Source organism: Ruditapes philippinarum, unplaced genomic scaffold, assembly GCF_026571515.1.
Source record: "Ruditapes philippinarum isolate M1 unplaced genomic scaffold, ASM2657151v2 ctg1358_1_1_1_1, whole genome shotgun sequence".
Taxonomy (NCBI): Eukaryota; Metazoa; Mollusca; class Bivalvia; order Venerida; family Veneridae; genus Ruditapes; species Ruditapes philippinarum.
The window spans coordinates 1-25300 of record NW_026864503.1 but is presented as its reverse complement, the minus strand read 5'-3'; the positions used below and the strand labels follow the sequence as shown (position 1 = coordinate 25300).

At 31.9% G+C, this 25300-nt stretch overlaps 1 protein-coding gene and 1 long non-coding RNA gene across 3 annotated transcripts; one reads left to right on the top strand and one right to left on the bottom strand.

Annotated features, from left to right (window-relative positions):
* Positions 1-2446: 2446 nt before the first annotated feature.
* On the bottom strand, positions 2447-23248 carry LOC132725815 (cyclic nucleotide-binding domain-containing protein 1-like). 2 transcript variants are annotated; one of them, XM_060711004.1, is made up of 14 exons: positions 23093-23248; positions 21597-21678; positions 20942-21055; positions 20160-20206; positions 15929-16100; positions 15252-15400; positions 13950-14080; positions 12356-12417; positions 11648-11726; positions 10853-10985; positions 6305-6414; positions 4118-4268; positions 3821-3888; positions 2447-2816 (listed from the first exon to the last, which is right to left on the bottom strand). In XM_060711004.1, exons 1-14 carry the CDS (start codon positions 23205-23207, stop codon positions 2688-2690), a joined length of 1542 nt encoding a protein of 513 aa, XP_060566987.1. In that variant the 5' UTR covers positions 23208-23248; the 3' UTR covers positions 2447-2687. The 2 variants fall into 2 exon arrangements, with proteins under 2 accessions (XP_060566987.1, XP_060566986.1); XM_060711003.1 differs by lacking the exon at positions 6305-6414 and adding an exon at positions 8252-8361 and having other exon boundaries at positions 2449-2816.
* LOC132725817 (uncharacterized) lies at positions 17557-19279 on the top strand. Its single transcript, XR_009625113.1, has 3 exons — positions 17557-18033; positions 18363-18427; positions 18791-19279. It is a non-coding gene; the product is annotated as an uncharacterized LOC132725817 (long non-coding RNA).
* Positions 23249-25300: the final 2052 nt, after the last annotated feature.

Here is a 25300-nt window from a genome sequence, read left to right as displayed (position 1 = left end):
TAGTTTCTATGGGTTTTTTTTCTCGATCATATTTGTCGCAAATTAATAAAATTACGATTTAAAAACGGGTTTATCTGTTGTTGCTTTTTATTATTATTATAGTGTACAACATTCTCACACCAAAACAACAACAGGTGTCTGATACCGACTGTGACATTCATACAAGCTTAACTTAATAGAACGTCTGTAAAAAATTTCATATTATTGAAGACAACAGAGTAGTAGAACCAATGGCTATATACGGATAATCTTAATTTCTGGAATATGTGTTGTTTTTCCTTCTCACTATATCTGTTGAACACACACCGAGACAGAATGTATAGGCGCTGATATTTTTATATTAGGAAGTTTCACTTTGAGTTTAGAGGTTAACAAAGTAACTAGTAGCAGACGACAGAAAACAAAGAACTAAGCAAAGTTTAGCAACAAAATGTCAAATATGTTATTCCTCAGCATACATTTTATCTCAACTATAATATAAATTTATGTCATTCTTGTTTGTTTTGAATAAGGTCGGGTGATGCCAGAGACAAATTTGCTCTTCCATAACCCATAGGAATAGCGGTGATTTTGACTTCTGATTATCAAATCCTTGAAAAACATCCCAATATACCAGAAATGTCAAATGGTAAAAATCCCTGTACTACCAGTTTGATGAATATCCCTTAACTTTGGAAGGCTGTTATCGAACCGACCTAGCTTAGTCCAGAGAGGGGACAGACGGATGGTAAAAACTCAGCTTACTTCCATCGATATCCCTTATAGAGGGGCGTGGTTTCAATCATCTTGTGTCAAATCTTTTAAATATTAGATATACCCTACACACATCCTGTAGCCATTTTTTACTGTTCACTCAACCAAGTTTGGAAGCATTTTGTTTTAAGTTATTGTATGATTGACTACAGCATCTTCTGAGAGATATAAAAAAGACGTTTTTCATTGTTGATTCACGGACGTAAATTACAGTCTGTGGCTGCATATAAAACAAATACTTATGATTTTGTTCATTTATATAATTGTAAAAACTTAAAAAATATTTCCAGTAGAACATACATGTACATAACTAGTATGAGAAGAAAAAAATGTTATCATATAGAATAGTTGTTATTACAAGTGTTTCAAATATCAGACTAATTCATTCTTGATACTTTACAATAGTTAGCCTCAAATTCAATATTTAATGAAGTTTTCAGTTTCCATTTCTTATAAGAAATAATATAATTTCATTCCATTTCCATAAATAAATCTAAATATAAAAAAAATAGAAAATTTATCATTGAACAAAAACATTCATAAACAGTTTAACATACAACATATAATTAAACATCACTTTAATACAAATGTTTCCACATCACAACAATAATAAAGAACTACATGATGATGTAAATAAAATACAAGATAAAATCTGTACACCTAACAACTCCTTTCTTTTTCCACATATTTTGACTTATGATCTAGAATAAAGTTCTCAATGATGACTAACAAAATTGAGTGTAACAATTTGAGTTAATAAAGCACATATGAGCCGCGTCAGGACAAAACAAACATAATGGGTTTGCGACCAGCATGGATCCAGACCAGCCTGCGCATCCGGATCCATGCTGTTCACTTACATACTCTATAACAAGTAGAGAAACTGATAGCGAACAGCATGGATCCTGATCAGACTGCGCGGATGCGCAGGCTGGTCTGGATCCATGCTGGTCGCAAACCAATTATGTTGGTTTTGTCCTGACGCGGCTCATTTTATCTTACACTAAATATATCTAACTCATTGAATGCTGGTAGCATTTTGACTTCATTTACTGTTGAGTGTTCAATTATAAATATCTTTTTCATACTGAATATCTGTAAAATGATGATTTAGATTCCAGATTAAAAGCTGGGTATGTCCTTTTTAAATAATTCAGAAGTGTAAAGGTTAAAAACTTCAGTACAGACTGTTTTATAACATTCAGTTACAGACTCTTTTATAACATTCAGTTACAGACTCTTTTATAACATTCAGTTACAGACTCTTTTATAACATTCAGTTACAGACTCTTTTATAACATTCAGTTACAGACTCTTTTATAACATTCAGTTACAGACTCTTTTATAACATTCAGTTACAGACTCTTTTATAACATTCAGTGAGATGGAAAGGACTGAAATAAGATATTGCAACATGTACTTTTTGCAAAAAGGAAAGTGAAGATTATATTCTATTAACATATAACAATATGAAATGTAACATCTGCTTAAAATTGGACAATGTTTTTGATCTGTTATTACATTAATGATATTTAAATACTAACAATAAATACTAACAAGACCCTTCATTTTGTGATTTATATAGTTTATATACTTAATGTTTAGATCAGATAACAAGAATTCACTTTTGTCCCTTTAAATAAAGAAGTTAATATCCTAAGAAACAAAATCTGACTTAAACAGGAGTCTGTCTTATAAATGGTTCATCCTCTAGGTGTGTAATTAAATCACAGGTTGCTGTCATTGTCATAGTGACACTCTCAAAGGATAAAATCTCACAGCTCTGTGCATTAATGACATACATGAACATGCCTGAGTAGCAAAGGTAAGTTAATATAAAATTGAACCCTGTATAATTAATGACTTTCATTTGTTGCTGTTTTCATTTTGTACTCCGACATATATTTTATATATATTTTTGGGCATGTTCCGTTTCATTTTGACCACTTCCCATAACCAGGTCTAATTCCTCGTGAGTTTATAACGTCCAATAGAACACCATGTTTAAACTCATTCCACTCTCTCTTGAGTTCCTGCTGCATATACTCTTCTTGTATATCATCCTGTAAACAAATATTATATGACATCATAAATGACATCATCAAAATGAAAATTAAAATGACATCATCAAAATGAGATTTTAATTACATCATCAAAATAAGAGTTTAAATGACATCATTAAAATAAGAGTTTAAATGACATCATGAAAATAATTGTTTAAATGACATCATCAAAATGATAGATTAAATGACATCATCAAAATAAGAGTTTAAATGACATCATCAAATAGGAGTTTAAATGATATCATCAAAATGATAATTTAAAAACCATCATCAAAATAATAGTTCAAATGACATCATCAAAATATTAGGAATGGCATTATTAATGACATTTTAAAAAAAAATGAAATCATCAGAAACAGCATTATACAATACATCATCAATGACATCATAAATTAAACACTTTTCAAAAAAGTCTTCCCACCTTCACATTTCTTTAATTTGTACTTTTTTTCAGTTTAGTTTTTTTTTTTTTATAAGTTTGGCCCTTTTGCCAACATTTGATTTTTTTCAAAAAGGCAAGACCACCCTAAAATTTCTTAATACTTTTCATCGTTAGAATTTCCCACTGAGATAAACCCTATTTTTTAGTATGCCTTTATGTAACCTTGTCAACAAAGAAGGAAACAAAAAGATTGTTTAAAGATCCTGTATGTTGTAATGAAGGATGTAACAACACTTATGTGAAATTTTATGAATATGTATATAATTATTCTTCTATAACAATTTCCAAACATCCAAGAATATGTTAAATATGTACTGCAAATGTTTATACACATAAGAAATGATTAAAATATATGCATTCATTTCTTATTGAAAAATTTGGCTTAGACTGTATTGAAAAATCTAATAACCTCCATTTATTTACATGAAATAATACTCTGGTAATATCTTAAAAAATAATGCTTTTTGGAACTTTCAATATTGATAAATCTTCATTTGCACATCATATTTATGATATAAAACCATAAAGTTACAGGATCTTTGAATAAGGCAAGCATTATTACCTTTGTAAGGTCACCAAATGTTCTGTTATTTGACTGTTTGAAAAGTTGAATAGTCACCTCATCTAAATCTGTGAAATTAACATTTAAGTTTGTTTATAAAATACATCATATTTGACTTTTATCAACTGTTGATTTTCTAAATTTCTTTATCAGAGCTTTACTAAAATTACAATTTACACATTGTCTATCTTAATTACATATTTTATATAAGCAAATTAAAAGCATTTACAATGATTCTTTGTTGTACTTCTCATATATAAAATTTGTTAATTATCTAGTTCAAATGCTATAATTTACCTTTGATTTTTTCAGGTCTTATAACACCAAGTGTCATTTCTGTTGCCGTGACAACAGAACATGTGATCTGTTCATTTAGTAGAACTGAGAGTTCAGCAAATGATTCTGATGCTCCCAATCTTCCCATTACAACTTGTTTTGTTCTTTTCTCCTAAATAACATAAAATTGTCATTTTGATAAAATCAGAAATATTTCAAGAAATGCTTATACTTTTCATATAACTTACTAGTATATTTGACAAAACCTTGAATTTTCCATTATGCCTCAGCACTGGTGTCATATCTCAAGATAGACAGAAGTAAAATGAAACCAAACTTATACAATATGTACCATAAGATATATACAATTGAAAACAAGAGCACCGCTAGGCGGAGCATTATATGCCCGAAAGTGTTTTTTTTTTATATTAAGGATGAAGCATTTGTAAGACATTACATAAATTAAATAAAGTATTACCTCCTTCCAATAGCAATCCTCCTATAAAGTTTGAATATTGTGGGCCAAATAGAAATTAAGTTATGCTCCGGAAACTGTTTTCAGTTTTAAAGTAATAGTGACCTTGACCTTTAACCTTGTGACCCCAAAATCAATAGGGGTATTTCACCCAATATGGACAATCATCCTATGATATTTGAATATTGTAAGCCAAATAGACCTTAAGTTATGCTCCGAAAACTGTTCTCAGTTTTATAATAATAGTGACCTTGACCTTTGACCGTGTGACCACAAAATCAATAGGGGTTTCCTTCCCAATATGGACAATCATCCTATGAAGTTTGAATATTGTGGGCCAAATGGAACTTAAGTTATGCTCCGGAAACTGTTTTCAGTTTTAAGGTAATAGTGACTTTGACCTTTGACCTTGTGACCCCAAAATCAATAGGGGTCTCCTACCCAATATGGACATTCAGCCTATGAAGTTTGAACACTGTGGGCCACATGGAACTTAAGTTATGCTCCGGAAACTGTTTTCAATTTTAAGGTAATAGTGACCTTGACCTTTCACCTTGGGACCCCAAAATCAATAGGAGTCTTCTACCCAATATGGACAATCATCCTATGAAGTTTGAATGTTGTGGGCCACATGAAACTTAAGTTATGCTCCGGAAACTGTTTTCAGTTATAAGGTGATAGTGACCTTGACCTTTGACCTTGTGACCCCAAAATCAATAGGGGTCTTCTACCCAATATGGGCAATCATCCTATGAAGTTTGAATGTTATGGGCCAAATGGAACTTAAGTTATGCTCCGGAAACCAAATTGCTAACGGACGGACGGACAGACAGACGGACGGACAGACGGACGGACGGACGCCAGGGGGTATTACATAATATGCCAGAAATTCTTTCGGGCATATAAAAAGAAGTCTCTACTAGGCTGCCTGCATGATTGAGTCTGAAGTAAAGCACAAAGGAGAGACTTTGTTCTACCTTCATCAAAACAGCTGGAAAGTTATCATACAATCTTTACAGTGTGAGTGTTATGTAAAATACAATAATTTTTCAAAAATTGAAAATGTCATATAGAAAACCTTTATTCAAACAGAATATAAAGAAAATAATATATCTGCATTAAAACACTTAATATAGTACTATATGTCAACTTTGATGTAATTGAACAAAAATACAACAGAGGAGGTGAATCAAACACACTTGGGTATTAGAACTATTGAATAACATGGTCCATTCACACTTGATGTAAACACAGAATGATTTTGCTCAAAACATAACAATATTCATATGTTTGTTATCTATCAAAGCAAAGAATAGAAGAAATCCAACAAACTTCCGACAAAGGCAATTAATGTGAAATTAGAAGGAACCATGTTTGATACCATCTTGCTATGATCTTTTGTGTTATAATACAACTGAGCATGAATTGGTACAACAAGAATCAATTTAACCTATGACAAGCTACCACAAATATTATTAGCCCAATACAAAGATAAACTACAAACAGTTAAGTGTTAAAAATGGTTCAATGTAAAGTCCAAGTCCATGCAAGAATGGCAGAAATGTTTCTCACTTTCGGGTCAAAGTATAACACACTTCACATCCAATGTCTCAATTCATTATCAAAATAATGCTTAATTTTGAAATAATTCCAGCACATCAATCAGAGTTCAACAAAAACAGTAAAAGAAATTAAGTTGTATACAGTTTATACACAAAGAGAATTATACAAACCTTTTTGCCACCAGGCACATACATGACAACAAGGATTTGTTTCATAATAATTGCCTCCCCTGACTTCACTATGGCAACATAAGGGGCCTTGTATTCCTCACTGGCCAGTACTGGAAAAACAGCAGCTTTCATAATTTCCAGGATAGTGTATGTCTGTGTATATCTGTGCATGTCTTTAGTGTGCATTAACTTGTGTACATGTATATAATGTGCAGTTACAAGTGTGCAACAATGTGTTGGTGCAAATACTGACTCAAGTGTAGCAATGTGTTTGTGCTATTACTCTCAAGTGTAGCAATGTGTTTGTGCCATTACTCTCAAGTGTAGCAATGTGTTTGTGACATTACTCTCAAGTGTAGCAATGTGTTTGTGCTATTACTCTCAAGTGTAGCAATGTGTTTGTGCTATTACTCTCAAGTGTAGCAATGCGTTTGTGACATTACTCTCAAGTGTAGCAATGCGTTTGTGACATTACTCTCAAGTGTAGCAATGTGTTTGTGCTATTACTCTCAAGTGTAACAATGTGTTTGTGCTATTACTCTCAAGTGTAGCAATGTGTTTGTGCTATTACTCTCAAGTGTAGCAATGTGTTTGTGACATTACTCTCAAGTGTAGCAATGTGTTTGTGCTATTACTCTCAAGTGTAGCAATGTGTTTGTGACATTACTCTCAAGTGTAGCAATGTGTTTGTGCTATTACTCTCAAGTGTAGCAATGTGTTTGTGCTATTACTCTCAAGTGTAGCAATGTGTTTGTGACATTACTCTCAAGTGTAGCAATGTGTTTGTGACATTACTCTCAAGTGTAGCAATGTGTTTGTGCTATTACTCTCAAGTGTAACAATGTGTTTGTGCCATTACACCAGTCTGTAATGATTTGTTTGTGCTTATACACCATTGCCTAGTGTGAAACGATGTGTGTGCTAATGTCGTAAATCCAGAGTGTCACAATGTGTTCATGCTGTTACTCCAGTATGTGACAATGTATTTTGTGCTGTAAATCCAGTGTGTGCTGTTAAATGTTCTCCAGTATGGAAGAATTTGTTAATGCTGTTACTCAAATATGTGACAGTGTATTTATGCTGGAACTCCAAAGTGTAATAATATGTGTTGTAAAATTATGTGTGTAACAATGTGATTGTGCTGTTACTCAAGGGTGGGACAATGTGTTTATGCTGTTACTCCAGTGTGGAACATTGTGTTTGTACTGTAGTGTTGAAGAATGTGTTTATGCTACTACTCAAGTGTGGAACAATTTGTTTGTGTTGTTTCTCAACTGTTTAACAATGTGCTGTTTGTGCTGCTACACAAGTGTAAAAAAGAAAAAAAATGACCTTGCCAAAATCTAAAATGCTGCTTTTTTCCAAAATGTTTCATTTGAAAACACTTTATCAAATGAAATAACAAACAAGTACCACAAACCTGAGATAAGAAATGCCTATCTTCTGAAGGAATCTCCTTGTCAAAAAACTACTATTAGATAAATATGCAAGTGCAATTTGCATATTTGACTCCAACAGTAAGTAAGTAATTATGAAAGGCCAACAGAAGACCAAAACATGCCTAATCAAACATTGCAAAATATTATGTAAATGAGATAGGAATGATATAAAACAATGTAAGTTTATATTTCACTGTAAAAAATTATACCACAGCATACAAAGAAGCAAAAACCGTTTAGAGAAAAAAAAGGAGTAAATCAAACCCACAAAATGCCCTGGAACGTATAGACATCATGAAGGAAAAGCTTGCATTAATTCCAAATCCATAAAAAGAATATTATGCAAAAATCAACTAAGATCAGAACCAAGTGAATTCATTGCCAGTGAAATAACATGTGAATTTGAGAACACATAGCATAATATGTCTGTGATTCCCCACATTCTCTGTGTGACTGGTGTGTTTATAAAAGTAGTTATTTTAAAACATATAAATTATCAGTGCATTACCCTTTTGCCATTTGAAAGTGTGTGCATGACCTCCACCATTCGTAGTATATGGCATTCTCCAGTCTTTATAAACCCTATAAATGGTGCCATATAACCTTCACTCACAATCACTGTAATATGAATATACAATATATAACATATAAATGGTGCCATATAACCTACACTCACAATCACTGTAATATGAATATACAATATATTACATATAAATGGTGCCATATAACCTACACTCACAACCACTGTAACATGAATATCCATTAAATTACATATAAATGGTGCCATATAACATGCACTCACAATCTCACAATAATTGTTATATAAATATACAATGTATAACACTTAAATAGAGCCATATAACCCTCACCCACAATAACTGAGTTATGTATATACAATATATAACATATAAATGGGGTCATATAACCTTCACTCACAATCACTGTAATATGAATATACATACATATATTTTTTTTTTTTTTTTGGGGGGGGGGGGGGGGGTTATGCCACATCGACACAGTATAGGTCATATCGCGACATTCCAGCTTTACTGGTGGAGGAAGACCTAAGGTGCCCTTCCGTGCATTATTCATTATTTCAGGCACGAACATATACAATATATAACATATTAATGGTGCCATATAACATACACTCACAATCATTGTTATATAAAAATACAATGTATAACATTTAAATAGCCATATAACCCTTACTCATAATAACCGTTATATAAAATATGCAATGTAAATCATATAAATAGTCATGTGACCATCACTCATTATCACTGCCATATAGATACATTTTATAACATCTTAACAGTGCCATATAACCCTCAATCACAAATACTGTAATATCAATATGCAATGTAAATCATATAACTGGTGCCATATAACCTTCACTCACTGTTATATAAATATACAATGTATAACATTCAAATAGAGCCATATAACCAATCACTTACAATCACTGTAATATAAACAAACACTTCCTTTCAATGTAGTATCAATACACACTATAATTATGAAATATATAAATGGTGCCATATAACCCATCACAATTACTGTAACATGTATACAGTGTATAAAACATAAATAGTGTCTATAATCACAATCACTGTAATATTTTTACAATATATAATATGTTTAACTATGCCATCTTGAGCTAAAACAATAATAATAATAATTTTAATTAAGTTTATATCAAAGTGATGATTGTAACCTATTTTCTTATTAAAAATTAGGGATGGCAACGAATACAAAAATCAATACTCGAGTACTCGGTCATTTTTCCGATCGAGTACTCGGTTACTTCGATGATTTCCAGTGATCTTCAAAGTTTTCTCACAATATCAACACCATCCGCATGCTACTTTCGTTTTCTAATTAAATTCATAGAATTCGAAACTATAAATAGGACTGCACGGGAGTCAAATTTAATAAAATTAATTCAATAACATTATATTTTACAACATTTTAATTAATGCAATATCAAGTTTAAAACATGTATAAACAGTTCATATATCTTCTTTACTTGAAATAATATAGACTGATCGGCGGCAACAAAAGGTTAAAAGGGGTCTAAATACTAGTAAACTTTTTTCTTACATTCATAATAGCAATCGACCCTTTGTTGTTTTCAAAACAGTTACATCCGCTACAAGCTGTTACACAATTAAAGGCAATTAAATATCATAAGAGGCTGGATGACATAAGCGACACAGGTGCGCGTGTCAAACTGTTGATCGCCTCGTTAAATTTATGATATCTTTTCGCACCTCTGCAAGGATGTTTTGATTGCATTTAACGGGTATTTATGAAGATACATGCCCATCTCCGAATTTCTGAACTAACACACCAATCTTTCTAAATCGTAAAAAATAGAAATTATATATTTTTTCCGAGTAATCGAATATCAATTTTGTTAACCGATATTCGGACGTTCGATCGAGTACTCGGTTAACGGGTTACTCGTTGCCATCCCTATTAAAAATATTAAGAAACATATAATAATATGTCATGCATCTTGATGATGAGATTTTACAATTGTTCATCAATTACATTGTTTTACACAAGCAAAAAGATGGTTATTTTGGTTCTTTTCTTAAGTTTAGTTGATTGGTCTTTGAATACATAGCTCTTTCCTATTATTATTGTTATGATATTTACCTGTATAAGATGGGTAGATATTTACCTGTATTAGGTGGGCAGATATTTACCTGTATTAGGTGGGCAGATATATTAACCTGTATTAGGTGGGTAATTATTTACCTGTATTAGGTGGGCAGATATATTAACCTGTATTAGGTGGGTAGATATATTAACCTGTATTAGGTGGGTAGATATATTAACCTGTATTAGGTGGGTAGATATATTAACCTGTATTAGGTGGGCAGATATATAAACCTGTATTAGGTGGGTAATTATTTACCTGTATTAGGTGGGCAGATATATTAACCTGTATTAGGTGGGTAATTATTTACCTGTATTAGGTGGGCAGATATATTAACCTGTATTAGGTGGGTAGATATTTACCTGTATTAGGTGGGCAGATATATTAACCTGTATTAGGTGGGCAGATATATTAACCTGTATTAGGTGGGTAGATATTTACCTGTATTAGGTGGGTAGCTAATCCATTCAATAAGTTCTGCCACTTGAAGTAGTGGTTGTCTTGGCCATAGTTTATACTGACCACATGATAACAACAAGTTTACCTTCTCTGTATGTTCTCTCTGTTTTATTTGCTGAAAACAAATCAATGTTAACATTATACAATATAAATTTCAAGATTTACATTATCAAATACAATATAGTAAATTATCCTGACAAAAGTGGGTAAACATTGTTAATATAGTTAATGAGAACATATAGAATTTGAGAACATCTAAATACAAAGGGTATATAGAAGTTGAGAAACATTTTAACAGAGATTGAGATAAGAAAACTTAGGACATAGAAAAATTGAGGACATATGGAAATTGGAGACATATTGAATTCAGGTCATTAGAAGATTGAGGACATGTTAAAATAGGAGGATATACTGAGGTTGTGAATATATAGTGAATGAGGACTTATAGAATTTAAGAACATATAAATGCTAAGGATATATAGAAGTTGACTAACATTTTTATAGATGTTGAAGACATATTGACATTGAGGACATATTGAATTTCAGGACATAGGAAAATTGAGGACCTATGAAAATTAGGACATATGGAAAATGAGGACATAATTATGGGAATTATGGACTTATGAAAATTGAGGACATTATAAAAGTTATGGACATTACAAAAGTTGGGGACATACAAAAGTTACAATATCTTTATATGTATTTTTTCTATAGTTTTAAATTATATACATGATGAAAATGTACAAATATAGTAATTTAGATATTGTAATAGCTAACCTCTATTACTCTAGCATAATCTGCAGAAGGAATTTTGAGAAATTCACAATTATTGTCTGCTGTTACCACACTGTAAACCCTGGAAAATAATAAAAGAAATGATAAAATGCTGCTTATCCAAGCCTAAAGTGGCATCTTTACTTAAGAAAAATCAGATTTTGTTCATGTCTTTGGTAAAATTATTATTAGCAATTATCTAAAAGGGAAGTTAACATAATGAACTTTTTGTTTGTTTGTTTATCTGGTTAATAACATTCTTTGGTCATATCTCTGTCATCAGTCCATTTGACCAGCTTCCTGATATAACTTATCAGTACCGTGTAATTTCTAATTTCTTTGTGACTGACCAAACTACTATTCTAACATGATTTCTGAACCTGCTGTTAGAAACAATGACCATTAGCGTCAATTTTCCAGATTAATTGTCACAAATAAGTTTCACCTTGCCGGAGGATCAAGCCATTACAAATCTGATGCTCTCCCTATTTAGTTGAGCCAGCAGAACACATATGTAATTTAAAAACATCACTTGGAAAATTAAGACACACATCACAAAAGCAGCTCAAGTACTAACACTATCAAGTCTATGTAAATCTCACACAAATGTGATCAGCTTCATAAAGTATAATTAATGTAGACATTATTTTTCTGTATCAAAATCTGGGTCAACTTTTAAAACATTCATCATATAAATTAAAATTTACTTACTTTGAGCTAGCCCCTCTTCCATCTACTTTACGAAGTGTTCCAAAACATTGACCAACTTTTATCTACAACAAATAAAATAAAATTTTAGGATATTTGAATATTTTGCCACAATATACAAGTAAATACAGTGCAAGTCTAATTGTCAACTAGAACTGTGTCCAAAGGACACGAATGCCCCCACTGACAACATATAATGGTATATAGTGAAAAAATCAACAAAGGGCCATAATTCTGTTAAATTTAGTCGCAGCAAAAATTCCTTCCTTTACTGCCATCTACACATTAAGGTTGTTCATGCCTGAAAGTTTAAGCAAAATCTGCCATCCGGTTTAAGAGGAGTTGCATTCACAAAATTTCTATATTGTATATAGTGAAAAAAAAACAAAGGGCCATAATTCTGTTAAATTTGGTTGCAGCAAAAATTCCTTCCTTTACTTCCATCTACACATTAAGGTTGTTTATCCCTGAAAGTTTAAGCAAAATCTGTCATCAGGTTTAAGAGGAGTTGCATTTACAAGATTTCGGGAATTACAAACAGACGTACGGACGGACGGACAAGTGCAACGCTATATGCTCCCTACTTTGTGGGGGCATAAAAATTGTGGATTTATTTTGTGATAAGAACTGTCAGTAGAACTCTTTTCAGTGCTTAAAAGTAAAACAAGACCCTGGATAATGTAAGAATTATCAAGGAAATAATTTCAGTAACACAAGATTTTTATTATGTTCACCTATGTAGGGCCTTTAATTTTATTCCAAATCCATGCAAGAGTTATTCAGATTGAGGAAGCAGAAAGAAAACCTCACAATTGTTGGGGTTTGAACCCGGCTGTTACCTCTCTTTAACCTTGAAAGTCCAGTGTTCTACATAAAGTTATTTTAGTAGAAAAATACATCATCAAACAGATTACCTTTAGTTAATATATGATGCAATAGGTATTAGGCTTAATCATACTCTATTAACTATTTTTAAAGTATTTTTACATTCATGGTTTCTTGTTTTATTTTCATGTTCTAAAACAGCACAGATGTACTTATGAGGAACAATTCTGGTAAACTACGAATTCATATGGTTAACCTACTGATACCATGATTTTTCTCTTCCCTCTGTTTAACACAATAAATACAAATGACGAGTAAACATTTGCAATTAACACTTGATGCATTTGAAAACCTACCTGTGTGGTGGATGAATCAATTAAAAACCTACCTCTGTGGCACATAAACTAATTAAACACCTACCTCTGTGGCACATAAACTAATTAATCACCTACCTCTGTGGCATATAAACTAATTAAACACCTACCTCTTTGGCACATAAACTAATTAATCACCTACCCCTGTGGCACATAAACTAATTAATCACCTACCTCTGTGGCACATAAACTAATTAAACACCTACCTCTGTGGCACATAAACTAATTAAACACCTACCTCTGTGGCACATATACTAATTAAACACCTACCTCTGTGGCACATAAATCAATTAAATACCTACCTCTTTGGCACATAAACTAATTAAACACCTACCTCTGTGGCACATAAACTAATTAAACACCTACCTCTGTGGCACATAAACTTATTTAAAACCTACCTCTGTGGTTGATAAGTCACTTAATGGAGTAGGAGTACGGAGACTTTGGCCGTCATCTTCATTAAGCCATGGTTTTGTTACTGGGTTAACAATCCCGTTTAATACCAAATGTAACCCTGTATTTCCAAAAACTGTAGAAAGAGGAAAACAACATAACTATTCAAACTTGCATTAAAAAGTTTTAGATTCTAATTTGAAAATTTGATAAATAATGAAAACTTCAGACTACAGATTAGCCAAAATTATCTTTGTGAATAAAAGTAAGAAATATTTATTAATACTGTATCATACATTTGTGATCACTGTACAATTTAAAACATCAGGACAGGCAAACACTGGTACTCAAGAAAACTATCCTATCATATTCATATGTCTTCTAGTATTAGATATGCCTGACTGGACTGTATTATTTTTCTACTTCAGTTTTTTTGTAATACATGTATTAATACTATAATGAATACATGCAAATTTTTTCAGTTTTATTAATAGAGAGAGTTCTTATTTCAACTAATTGTACAATGCATTGAGATATTGTGCTGTTATGTGTATGAGCCATGTCTCCTCTCATACAAGGGAGATTCTGACCAAAAATGAAAATATTTCAGAATCTTAACTTTGGTACCTCAAAATATTTTGGCTTAAGTTTGACATGAGGTAGGATATTTTGTTCCTCAAATAATAGAATCATTCCAACAGTTAAATGATTGCAATGTGCCACTTGATATATTAATTATAAATGTTCTAATATTCATGGGACTCCAATGAAGATTTTTGGCATAACAGGAATTAGGAAATATCTTTTTAAAGATAAGGTTACCATTTCATGTAGGTCTAGATCAATGACTTGTGTGCTAATTTTCAGATCATTCCAAAAATCACCCCGTTTTTTTCTCCAAAATAATCATTTCTATTGTGCAATGTGCAAAATGGCCTAACATAGAAAAGCATTACTACGCTTTTCAATCAAATCATTAAGCTTAGAATTGTACAGAAAATCAATATTCAATTTAATTAGATTAGTGTATTACTTAATAAAATTTTGTAGATTTTTCCATATTATGTTTGTTTGTTTTGGGTTTTACGTCACATCGACACAGTATAGGTCATATCGTGACGTTCCAGCTTTACTGGTGGAGGAAGACCTCAGGTGCCCTTCCGTGCTCCATATTATGTGCTTCACTAATGATCTATGTAAGAATTTCAAATTTTATGCTATTAAGCTGTTTGACCGCAGCTTCCTAAACAGTGATCATCTTTATCACAAAATGATGTTTTGTTTTGTTAAGAAGTTTAAAAGTTTACTAGTAAATTCTGGATCTTTCCATGTTTCATGTACAGCAACTACGCACAATTCCTTTAATATATGTTCAGGAACATTTTCTTTGAAGAATGAAATTGTTCGTAAAATGTTGAAGATTTCATCATTGTCTGAGGCAGTTCTTTGAAATGGCCTGAAAAATATATATATATAAAAAAAATGTTTGTTCAAACTGTATAGGTGTTTCCTGTAACAAATTTTATTATCTTTATTAGGGATGTACTGTTAATACTGAAACACAGTTTTAAAGACACTATACATGCAATACAGCATAAGACAGAAACTATTTGGTTTACAGAAAAGTCAGAGCAATTTCTAACAGTATCTCTTTCATTTATTTCTATATAGTTCACATTTTGTAATTACACTCCTTATCATTTTAAATTTATGAGATGTTATATTTGTTTCTACACTAGAAATTCATCTTATTAGCATGAAACAATGATATTTGTTGTTGTCAATAATTATGTTTTCTTTGTTAAATAAAAGACATAACCTATAAAATCAAATATATTTGGTAAATTCTTGGACAGAATAACAATATTGTATCCTGGCCCAGTTATTAAGGTTAAATTTACTACCATGTTCAAACTCCATTATGGTAAACTTTTTCCTATAAATAAAGGGAAGTAACTCATGCTATCTTAAATACTATACTTACAGTTTTCTACTTAGTCTACGTAAAGTTTTAATGTTTTGTTCCCTGATTAAAGCAGGATTTTTGGTTTTTCTTTGTTTATGTAGAAGTGGCATGTAATCTCTTATGTCATGTGTTATTTTATCTATCGGCCATTCCTTCTTCACTTTCTTCTTGTCACTCTCCATTGTTTTACCTACAAAATCACAAAGTATTTGCAACAGTAATATAAATGTAAATCTTTAAAGTCATTAAAGTGACCATTCTCCTTCTTGTGATGTAAGCATAATTATATTCATTGTCAACAGTAATAACGAGTAGTGATCTTTTTTTTATCTTGAAACCAATGAATAACAAATAATAGATAAATAGAGAAACAAATAGTTTATATTAAGGTTACTAAAAATCAAGAAAGCGAGGGTTCAACATTTAACCCAACCACATCATTTGACACTTTTCCGAATAAAATTACTGATAGTCTATTTGACAAGACTTTAATTACAGTGGAACTTCACTAAAGGATCAATGGTTATATACTTCTGGTATTGACAATCTATCAACATGATGCACAAGCTGCCAGCATGGCTCAATAGGGAGAGCATCTAATTTGTTGTAATCCACGTGTAGCTGGTATGATTCTGGGGCAGGACGCTAAAAGCATATTGAAACACTCTAGAATCCATTCCTGGAACCAACCAGTACTAAGCAATGAGTATAAAGTGTCTTGCTGGTAAGATTCCTGGGATGGGGCAAAAATTCTCTGTGGCAATTAGTAAAAATAATTTATAGCCCGTACGAAAAAAACTCCTGTTTTACAACTGTAAAACGACTGAAAAACACCTGTTTTTGTAAAAATACAGGTCTTAGGGACCTGTGTTTGCTGAATTTGACATTTTGACTAAGAAATACAGGTGTATTTTAACAATTTTACAGGTGTATTTTTGAGACAAGACCTGTGTTTTAGATGTACACATGCAATTCTGATACTTAGAAAATATTGAGCTGATATTTTATGCTGAAAATAATCTAAGTCCAAAACTACAACTGTATTTTCAATGATACAGATGTACAATACACACTTAGAAAATCTTTTAGAGAAATTGTTATTTAAATACTTTAATATCTTTGATGCAATTGTACAGACTGCATGCACATTATTTATACACTTAGGATTTAATTTTTAACATTCATAATGTAAGCAACTTTGAACTAAGAGTGCTATCTAAATTTGAATATACATGTACATTGTACACTGTATATGATTATTTAGTTTTAAAATATATGAGATAGTTCACATAGGCCTGTCCTTGTTGTTCTTTTAAGTATAAAAAGAACAACAACAAAAACTATAACAACAACAAACTGGTACATGTTCTTATTCAAGACTCCAAATTTGCAGACATTATGAGTTATTCTTCACTCTGTAAAGTTAATTGTGTATGAAATAAACTCATACATTAAGCTCTCTCAATCTAGTTTGTAATATAAATGACCTGTTAAGTAGGATAAATAAACAAACACTGCCTCTACTACTCTACAATGATTTTACACAACTCACTGATTTTACACCTTGCACTGACCAGTCTGATAATGGTAACCACCTGTTTTCCACCATAAATTCTGCTACAGTCCAGACTCTTCCATTTGATTTTTTCTTGGGGGAAACAACTTTATAGATTTTAAATGAAGTCTGTTTAGAAGGAAATTGCAAAGTTATCTTTAAAAACTTATTATGAATTTGAAATTCTACATTACACTTTTTTTTCTCATATGTCTATATGATTGTGAAAGTAAAATGATGGGTGCTTTGATTTGTGGAATATCCCTGTTTAACATTATGCATGATGAATCAGTCCAGTTCTACAGTTGTAAAATTTGAAATCTGAGGTATTTGTGGAAATAGTGCTCATGTATCACAAAGGATCTTATTGATAATTAAGAAATTGTGGAGATATAAGCAATTTTCCAGGCAATATTTTGTATAAAATGTTTGGGTGTAAATTCTTAAACTTTTCAAGCTACAGTCTTGTTAATGAAAATGACAATATTCTGGATTATGGGATATGCTGGTTGCAAATGAAATTTGAATCTTGGACAAGAAGATGAAAACCAGAATCATAAAAAATCAGGTAATAACTTTTGGATACATTTATGCAAAAAACAAGTATTATTTCAGGTCTGCTAGCAATTATTTTTATCAACTTTATTCTCAAAAAAAATAATATTTTACATTCTATTTACCCATTTGGAAAATAATTTTTAAATGTAAAGTTTGTCACCAATAGCATTTAATTAGATACATGTACTACAATATTGACTGTTAACTCAGCGCAGCTTTATATTTTTGAATAAAGTCTTCAATAGATGATATTAAATACATTTATACTTAACTTCTAATTAATAGGTCATAATTTATTTTCATATCTTTTATAATGAACTATGAATTTTGTTCTTAAAGGTCACAGTACACCCCCCAGAGACGTTGATCTACATGAAACAAAGCAAAGGACTAAAACAGACATGGTAAAACAAAATTGTAGTTGAACTAATTAGAATAGTTTTGACAGAAATTCATGGTTAAACAAAATAAGTCTACCTTAATTCATAATTAAAGTTAAGTTACCAGTTTACCACTAATAGAAACAGCTCAGTAAATATCTTTTATCAGGCAATGCATTATGTAGGAAAATTAATACATGTATTCATTAATTGTCAAAACATAATTATATAGGTTGAAGTTAATTGGTACGTATTTAAAAAAATGAATTGGTCAGGCACTGAATATGTGCATTGATGACATTAGTACAAAATGCAAGCATTGAAAGTTACATGATTATCATTTAGTATTCATTTAATGATAAACTATTGATGTTTTATTTGATTCAGGTGAAGCTGCTTTAAACAGGATCTTAAATCACAATGACAGGGACCAGTTAAGAAGAGAAAACACTTGCAAAGGCTTTATTCCAAGTACCTATATATGTAGACATTAATTTGGCAAATACTGGCAATAAATTTTTACAAGAAAAAAAACTTTATTAGCATTTGTGAATTTTTCTTCAAATGAAAGGATATGCCTGCAGTGTTATTCATGACTTGGATTTTATTGATGCAGTATCAGTAGTGTAAGACTGTAACAGAATGTAATAAAATATAGTAATCCATTTAAGACAAAGTGAAAATTTCTTATATTTATCCCCATCTTTAGTGATAGTGATTCTAGTTCAGTGATATTTCTGCTCACCTTAGCACAGAGTGCCATTGTGAACTATTGTGATTGTATAATGTCTGCTATTTATACCTTAATCTTGTAAAAAGATATTTTCTCCTCAACCATTTCTTATTTTTAAAGATTGAGTAGCAACAAATGCACAAAATTTCTGACCAAAGTGTATATATCCCAATGAAAAAGATATTTGCACCAAACATGCCAAGTATGTTTGCATTTATGTGTGGTTTTCATCCCTTAAACAATAAGGGCACCTGTATTTTATTTTTAACCTGTAAAATTTTACGCCTGTATTTTTGAGCTGAACATTTTTTACACCTGTATTTTTAGACCTGTAAAATTTTACACCTGTATTTTAAACAGCTGTAAAACAGTACAACTGTATTTTCGACCCATAGAAAAAAACAGTTAATTTACATATTTCGTTCATAGTACAGGTGTAAAACAGGTGTATTTTTGAAAAAACAGGTGTAATTTGCTATATGTTTATCAAAACTGAAGAAAAATACAGCTGTAATTTTTAACAGAAAAACAGGTGTATTTTAGGCAAAATTACAGGAGTAAAATTTCGTACAGGAGTATATGTAATAGTTTATACTAATTATTTTAGATAGATTTGTTGCAATCTATAAGCTACTGAAATACTCTTGAATCTGTTCCTGGAACCAACCAGTATTAAGCAATAGTATGAAGTGTCTTGCTCAAGAAAACAATAGCTTGACCTGACAGTGTTTGAACCCATGTTGTCAGCAATACTTAGATTACTTTTTCGAAGTGTTAACCACTCCACCACTGCAAAGTGGCAATTGATCTCTGGCACTGAGTCTGATGGTCATTTGTCTCTTACTGCTGATTCCATCATGGGAGATTAGCAGATGGTCACTTGACGAGAGATTAGTTATAATACTGGGACCTGAACTAATACAGATATACACTTAACAATGGAATATGATGTTGTAATCTTTGTATTGCAAAACTAAAAGATTCAATGTGGTATTCATTGTTTCAACATGGCAAAATAGTTACCTGTTGCATTATGGGTTATGCTGAGCATAGAAGATTTTAGCTGCTCCCTGAAAAACAAAAAATAATGCAGAAATGATGAGTAAAAAGGGAGGTAATAAACAGTGCGGTATAAAAAAACATGCCAGATGCATTTAACAGGGTAGTTAATAATAATTATGTTTAAAAATAATAAATTGTTGAGGCATTAAAAATACTAAACAGTAGGGGTACATAATAATCATGAAGAATATAAACTGTAAACTTGACTGCATTAAAAATTGGTGGAAATATAAATATTTGCAAAAATTTATTATTTCCTAGCCAGCCCGCATAGCTCAATCGGTTAGAGCGCGAGACTTGTAATCTCGACATTGTGGGTTCGATTCCCGGGCTGGCCAACTAAAATTACTAAAATCAGTCTTTCGGATGAGACTTTAAATCGAGGTCCCGTGTATGGGTGCTTAAACACTCGGCACGCTAAAGAACCAGGAGAAGCTTCTGGAATTGGGGCATCTTTCTGTATCTGTAATTGCACTATCCTCCAAAAAAATAAAATGACTAATCTCTTCTGGAGGACTCGCCCATATGGGCGACCGGTGGCGAGTATAAATAAACGCAAATACACACACACATTATTTCTTCAAAGATTTATGATTATCCATGCATTTATTACTAGATATATATTCTTTAAAACATATATAGACATGAATACAACCGTTAAAAAAGAAGGTAAATTTAAAAAGAAAAATATTTGTTACATTTTTGTGAAAAATGTAAATAAAATGTATGTATACAGGTCATACCTTTGTTCAGAGTGTATAGGAAATCCTAATTTCTTTGGTTTCTGCACAAAAACTGATTTGTAACTCTGCATAAATGTTTCATGTGCCTCATCTGATGTCTGTGAGACGCCATTCCTGATTAATACATAAATATTATGTTAAAGATTAATTTTATACTGAAACCAGGCCCCATGTTCACAAAGAATCTGAAGATCAGGATCAGGATCAAATGATCCTAATGTTATATACACTACTTATGAAACTAAACTTGATCATATTATGCTAAAATTAAATTGTGCATACAATACATATATGAGACAAACTGAATCAAAGTACCCAGTAAGGTCAAGAATAATTCAAGATCAATATTTGGATCAACTGTTTAACATGTCTTGTATATCATGTAAAGTAATAATAAAGATGTTCTAAAATTTCTATACACAAGTCATGCTATTTCAATATCTGGAAAATGCCTTGATTCCTTCGGAAGCAATGAAAATAGCACTACATGAAAATTGCAGGCTTGACATAAATGAGCCTGTTCATGACAGATAATGTACAAGTGCAAAAAGTAAAAATCTTAACCAAAGTGTTTCGACACTCAGATGCAAAGAAAACTAATATAGCCTCCCAATTCTGCGAAAAGTCAAGCTAGGAGTGCAAGAATGTTTCTTACTGAACATCTTTGAGTCCATCTATACTACAGAGTTCTCTCAGCTTGTCATAATCAATTGCTGGTGGTTTCTCTAACTTTGGTACTGAAAAAAAATGAAAACAAAGATTATCATAAAATATATAAATTACACATTTATGAAGGAATATCAGTCACTTTGGTGTTAATTTCTTTTTTTAATTATTACGCGGAAAGTCGGAGCGGGGCCAAAGGCCCCGCGAGGGCTATAGAGCTCTTAGATAACATGTATGACGCGTATCAATTGAAATGAAATTAAATTAAAAGTAAATGAAAATTTCAAAAATATATAGATCCTATACCTAATGAGCTGTGAAAAAATCCTTAGTTAACTGGGCGCTGCCATTTTGAAATCCTTTTGAGCTAAATATAGATATCAGAGCGCTTTTAATGAGCGTCTACTTAATTCAGACTATTGCTAGCAGACGCATGCTAAATAACACTTCCGGTGAAAGAATGATGTACAAAATCAGAAAATAAACATTTATTTCATTCATAAGAACTATAGGAACGATGATAAATGTAAAAAGTTACTTTTAAATCCTTTTTGATAAATAAGCACATTAAAAATAACGTAAAAACAACAAATGTGAATTAGAGATTAACAGAAAATGGCGGACCCAAACGCCGGCGCATGCGCAGTGGTCCCTCTTGCGATGATAGGTTGAACACCACCAATTTATTCGTTTCTGTTTACAAAATACCTCCATTTACTTATTAACGAAATGCATGATAGATCTGGTTAACATGTACACTAAACATGTTATGCTTAATTAAATCATAAGAGCTTTCGGCGCCATAGGTAGCACCTAATTTCATATTAGATACAGCTTTGGTATCTTCACTGTTTTTCCAAGCGCAGAAATATTAGGAACAGTTCAATATAATACTGCAATAATGTATTGTTTTAAGCAATCACATTTGAAATGTATTTCTACTCATATTACCAAAGTCAAAAGTTAATGTTCACCATTTACAATGTAGAGATCTATATTTAACAGTTTAAGCTAGACTAATACGGGGAAGTCAAAGACCGGGCCCGCGAAGCGGGTCCGGGCTTTGGCTTGCCCGGCTATAGACTACACGTGTATATTTAAAAGAAAATCAAATAAAAAACAATTAAAAAATATATAGAATTCTATACCTATCAACGAAATTTTCAGTGTCAGTTCTAGTCGGGCACCGCCATTTACAATGTAACTCAATGATAATAGGCGGGGTATTCCGATAACGTACCAAATCTCAACTTTTCGGATGAATAATAATCGTCGAGTGTTCCGAGTGAAAACGGAAGCAGTGCGTGTAATACCGAATGACACCTTTAAAACGGAAGGAATGAAAGGAATATTTTAAATAACGACTTCCCCGTTCATAGGCTTTGCCTAATTTCATATTAATTTTTGATACTGTATATACGGTAGTCGAGGATAATTTACGTGGCTTTCTGCGCCATAGGTAGCGCCTTATTTCAAATTAATTACATTTAAATGATGTATTTCTAGCATCTGCACTATGAAATGGCCGGATAGCCATATCTCTTCTTTTCATAAGGGCCATTTTCTCCTTGTTTTGCCAATCAGCAGAGCACTTGTTCATCCGCCATATTGTTTACAGTAGTAACGAAAATATTGCACATATTAGTTTCGAATTTTCACTAATCGAGTATCTAAAGGTATCCTATATTAGCTATACGTTTTGTTTACTTTGTTATCAAAAAATTAACATTACATTAAATATTTCTGTTATTCTGACCATTTTTTTGTAGTTTCCTTAAATTCGATACTAAGGTTAAGCTATGTACAACAACAACAACAACACTCAACAACAACAACAATGGCAGAATTGCCGGATCTTGGAAAACATTGTAATTTTGAACATTGCAGGCAATTAGGTAATTATTCCCTAGAAGGCTATTGCTGGGTTTTACATCATGTCAATTGAAATATGTTCTTGAGATGATAATGATGAAATAAAACGTAATTTTTTGCTTAACTGTATGCATATTTGGATAATTATTTTCGGATATAATTTTCTACTTCTACATCATACTGCTTTAAAATCGTTTACGATCACTCTAAGCAGGCAAACATTGTATACATTAAAGAGAAAGAGACAGCCATAAGATACAAGGGAAACTCCCGAATCCGGGAACCAGACCTTAGCTCTTATTGAATAGACCAGCTCTTATTGAATAGACTGAAAAATCAATCACTACATGTTGTTAAAAACCATCCATATCTGGGAGTTGAACTAGCAGATACTCTGAAATACAACCTACACATCGATTCAATCACAGCAAAAGCTTCTAGTGTAACGTGTACCGAGCTTAAATACGTATTTATAATCAATATATTATATTAATAATTTTCCTCTAGGTTTCCTTACCTAAATGATTGAAGACCAATGATTTCAAAATGATTGGAATATAAATTAATCAACTTGAATTAAACAAATATTAGATAAACAATACACAATATTGATATATTTGTTTACAATCCCAAATCTTTCCTAGTCTCTATGCCTAGTCTCGAGCCTCTCAAACATATAACCCGTCTCAATGCCTACTTATTATACTATGCTTATATTTACTAAGTTTCTGTTTTATTTATTTCCAAACAATTATCCAACAAATATCCTGCAGCCCGGTTTACTTTCTACTATATAAAAATCTGTAATCCTCTCCGGTAGCGTTGCCCCCTAGAGAACACGGATCACAGATAATATATATAGCAGGTATAACTTCAAAGCTCCAAGATTAGATGTTGACACTCTGACTTCCACCAACAAAAACTAAAACTCACCTTGAATTCCTCTGCTTATATATGCTTTGCACAACAACGCCCTCTTACGGCTATTTATGATTGGCTATCAAACTTACAATACAATTATACAGAAACGAGCACCTGCTAATATTGTTATATAGATTACATAGTCCGCATTACAAATAATGTCAATTAAAACATTGTAGTAGAAACTATTGATACTTTACATTACAATGACATCAAAGAAATGCTCAAATCATTATTTACAAAAGAATATTTAGCAAACTAACCTTAAAAAAACATATAGTTCCTAGTGCAACGTATTGTTTACGTATGTTCACTTCACGTGCAAATGGCGTTCCTGTATTAAAGGGCCGTAACTCGTCATGATTGTTACACTAGTACTCTTGGTTTTATCAAACGGAACTTAAAACATTGCCCGACCACAGTAAAAGAAAGAGCTTATCAAACTTTGGTTCGACCTTAACTGGAATATGCGTCACCAATTTGGAATCCCCAACAACTTAATACATCAAAGAAACTTGAACAAATACAACTGAACACGGCAAGATTCGTCATGAATAAACCATTCAATTGTAATAACCCATCTAGCGTAACATCAATGCTACACGAACTAAAATGGCCAACACTTGAACAACGTCGTCAGTGTGCGAACTTAATTCTCATGTATAAAGTGTTTAATAACCTGGTGGCTGTACCAGTTGAATACCACCCACAACTATCAACAAGATACACAAACTCGGTAAAGTTCGTCACTTATCACTGCAGACTTAATGCGTACAAACATTCATTCTTTTCAAGAACTGTTACCTTATTGGAACAACCTACCAGCTAACATCACAACTGTGGACAACCTGGACAGTTTTAAAACTGCTGTCCAGTCTTACGTATTTGTGTAAATTATGA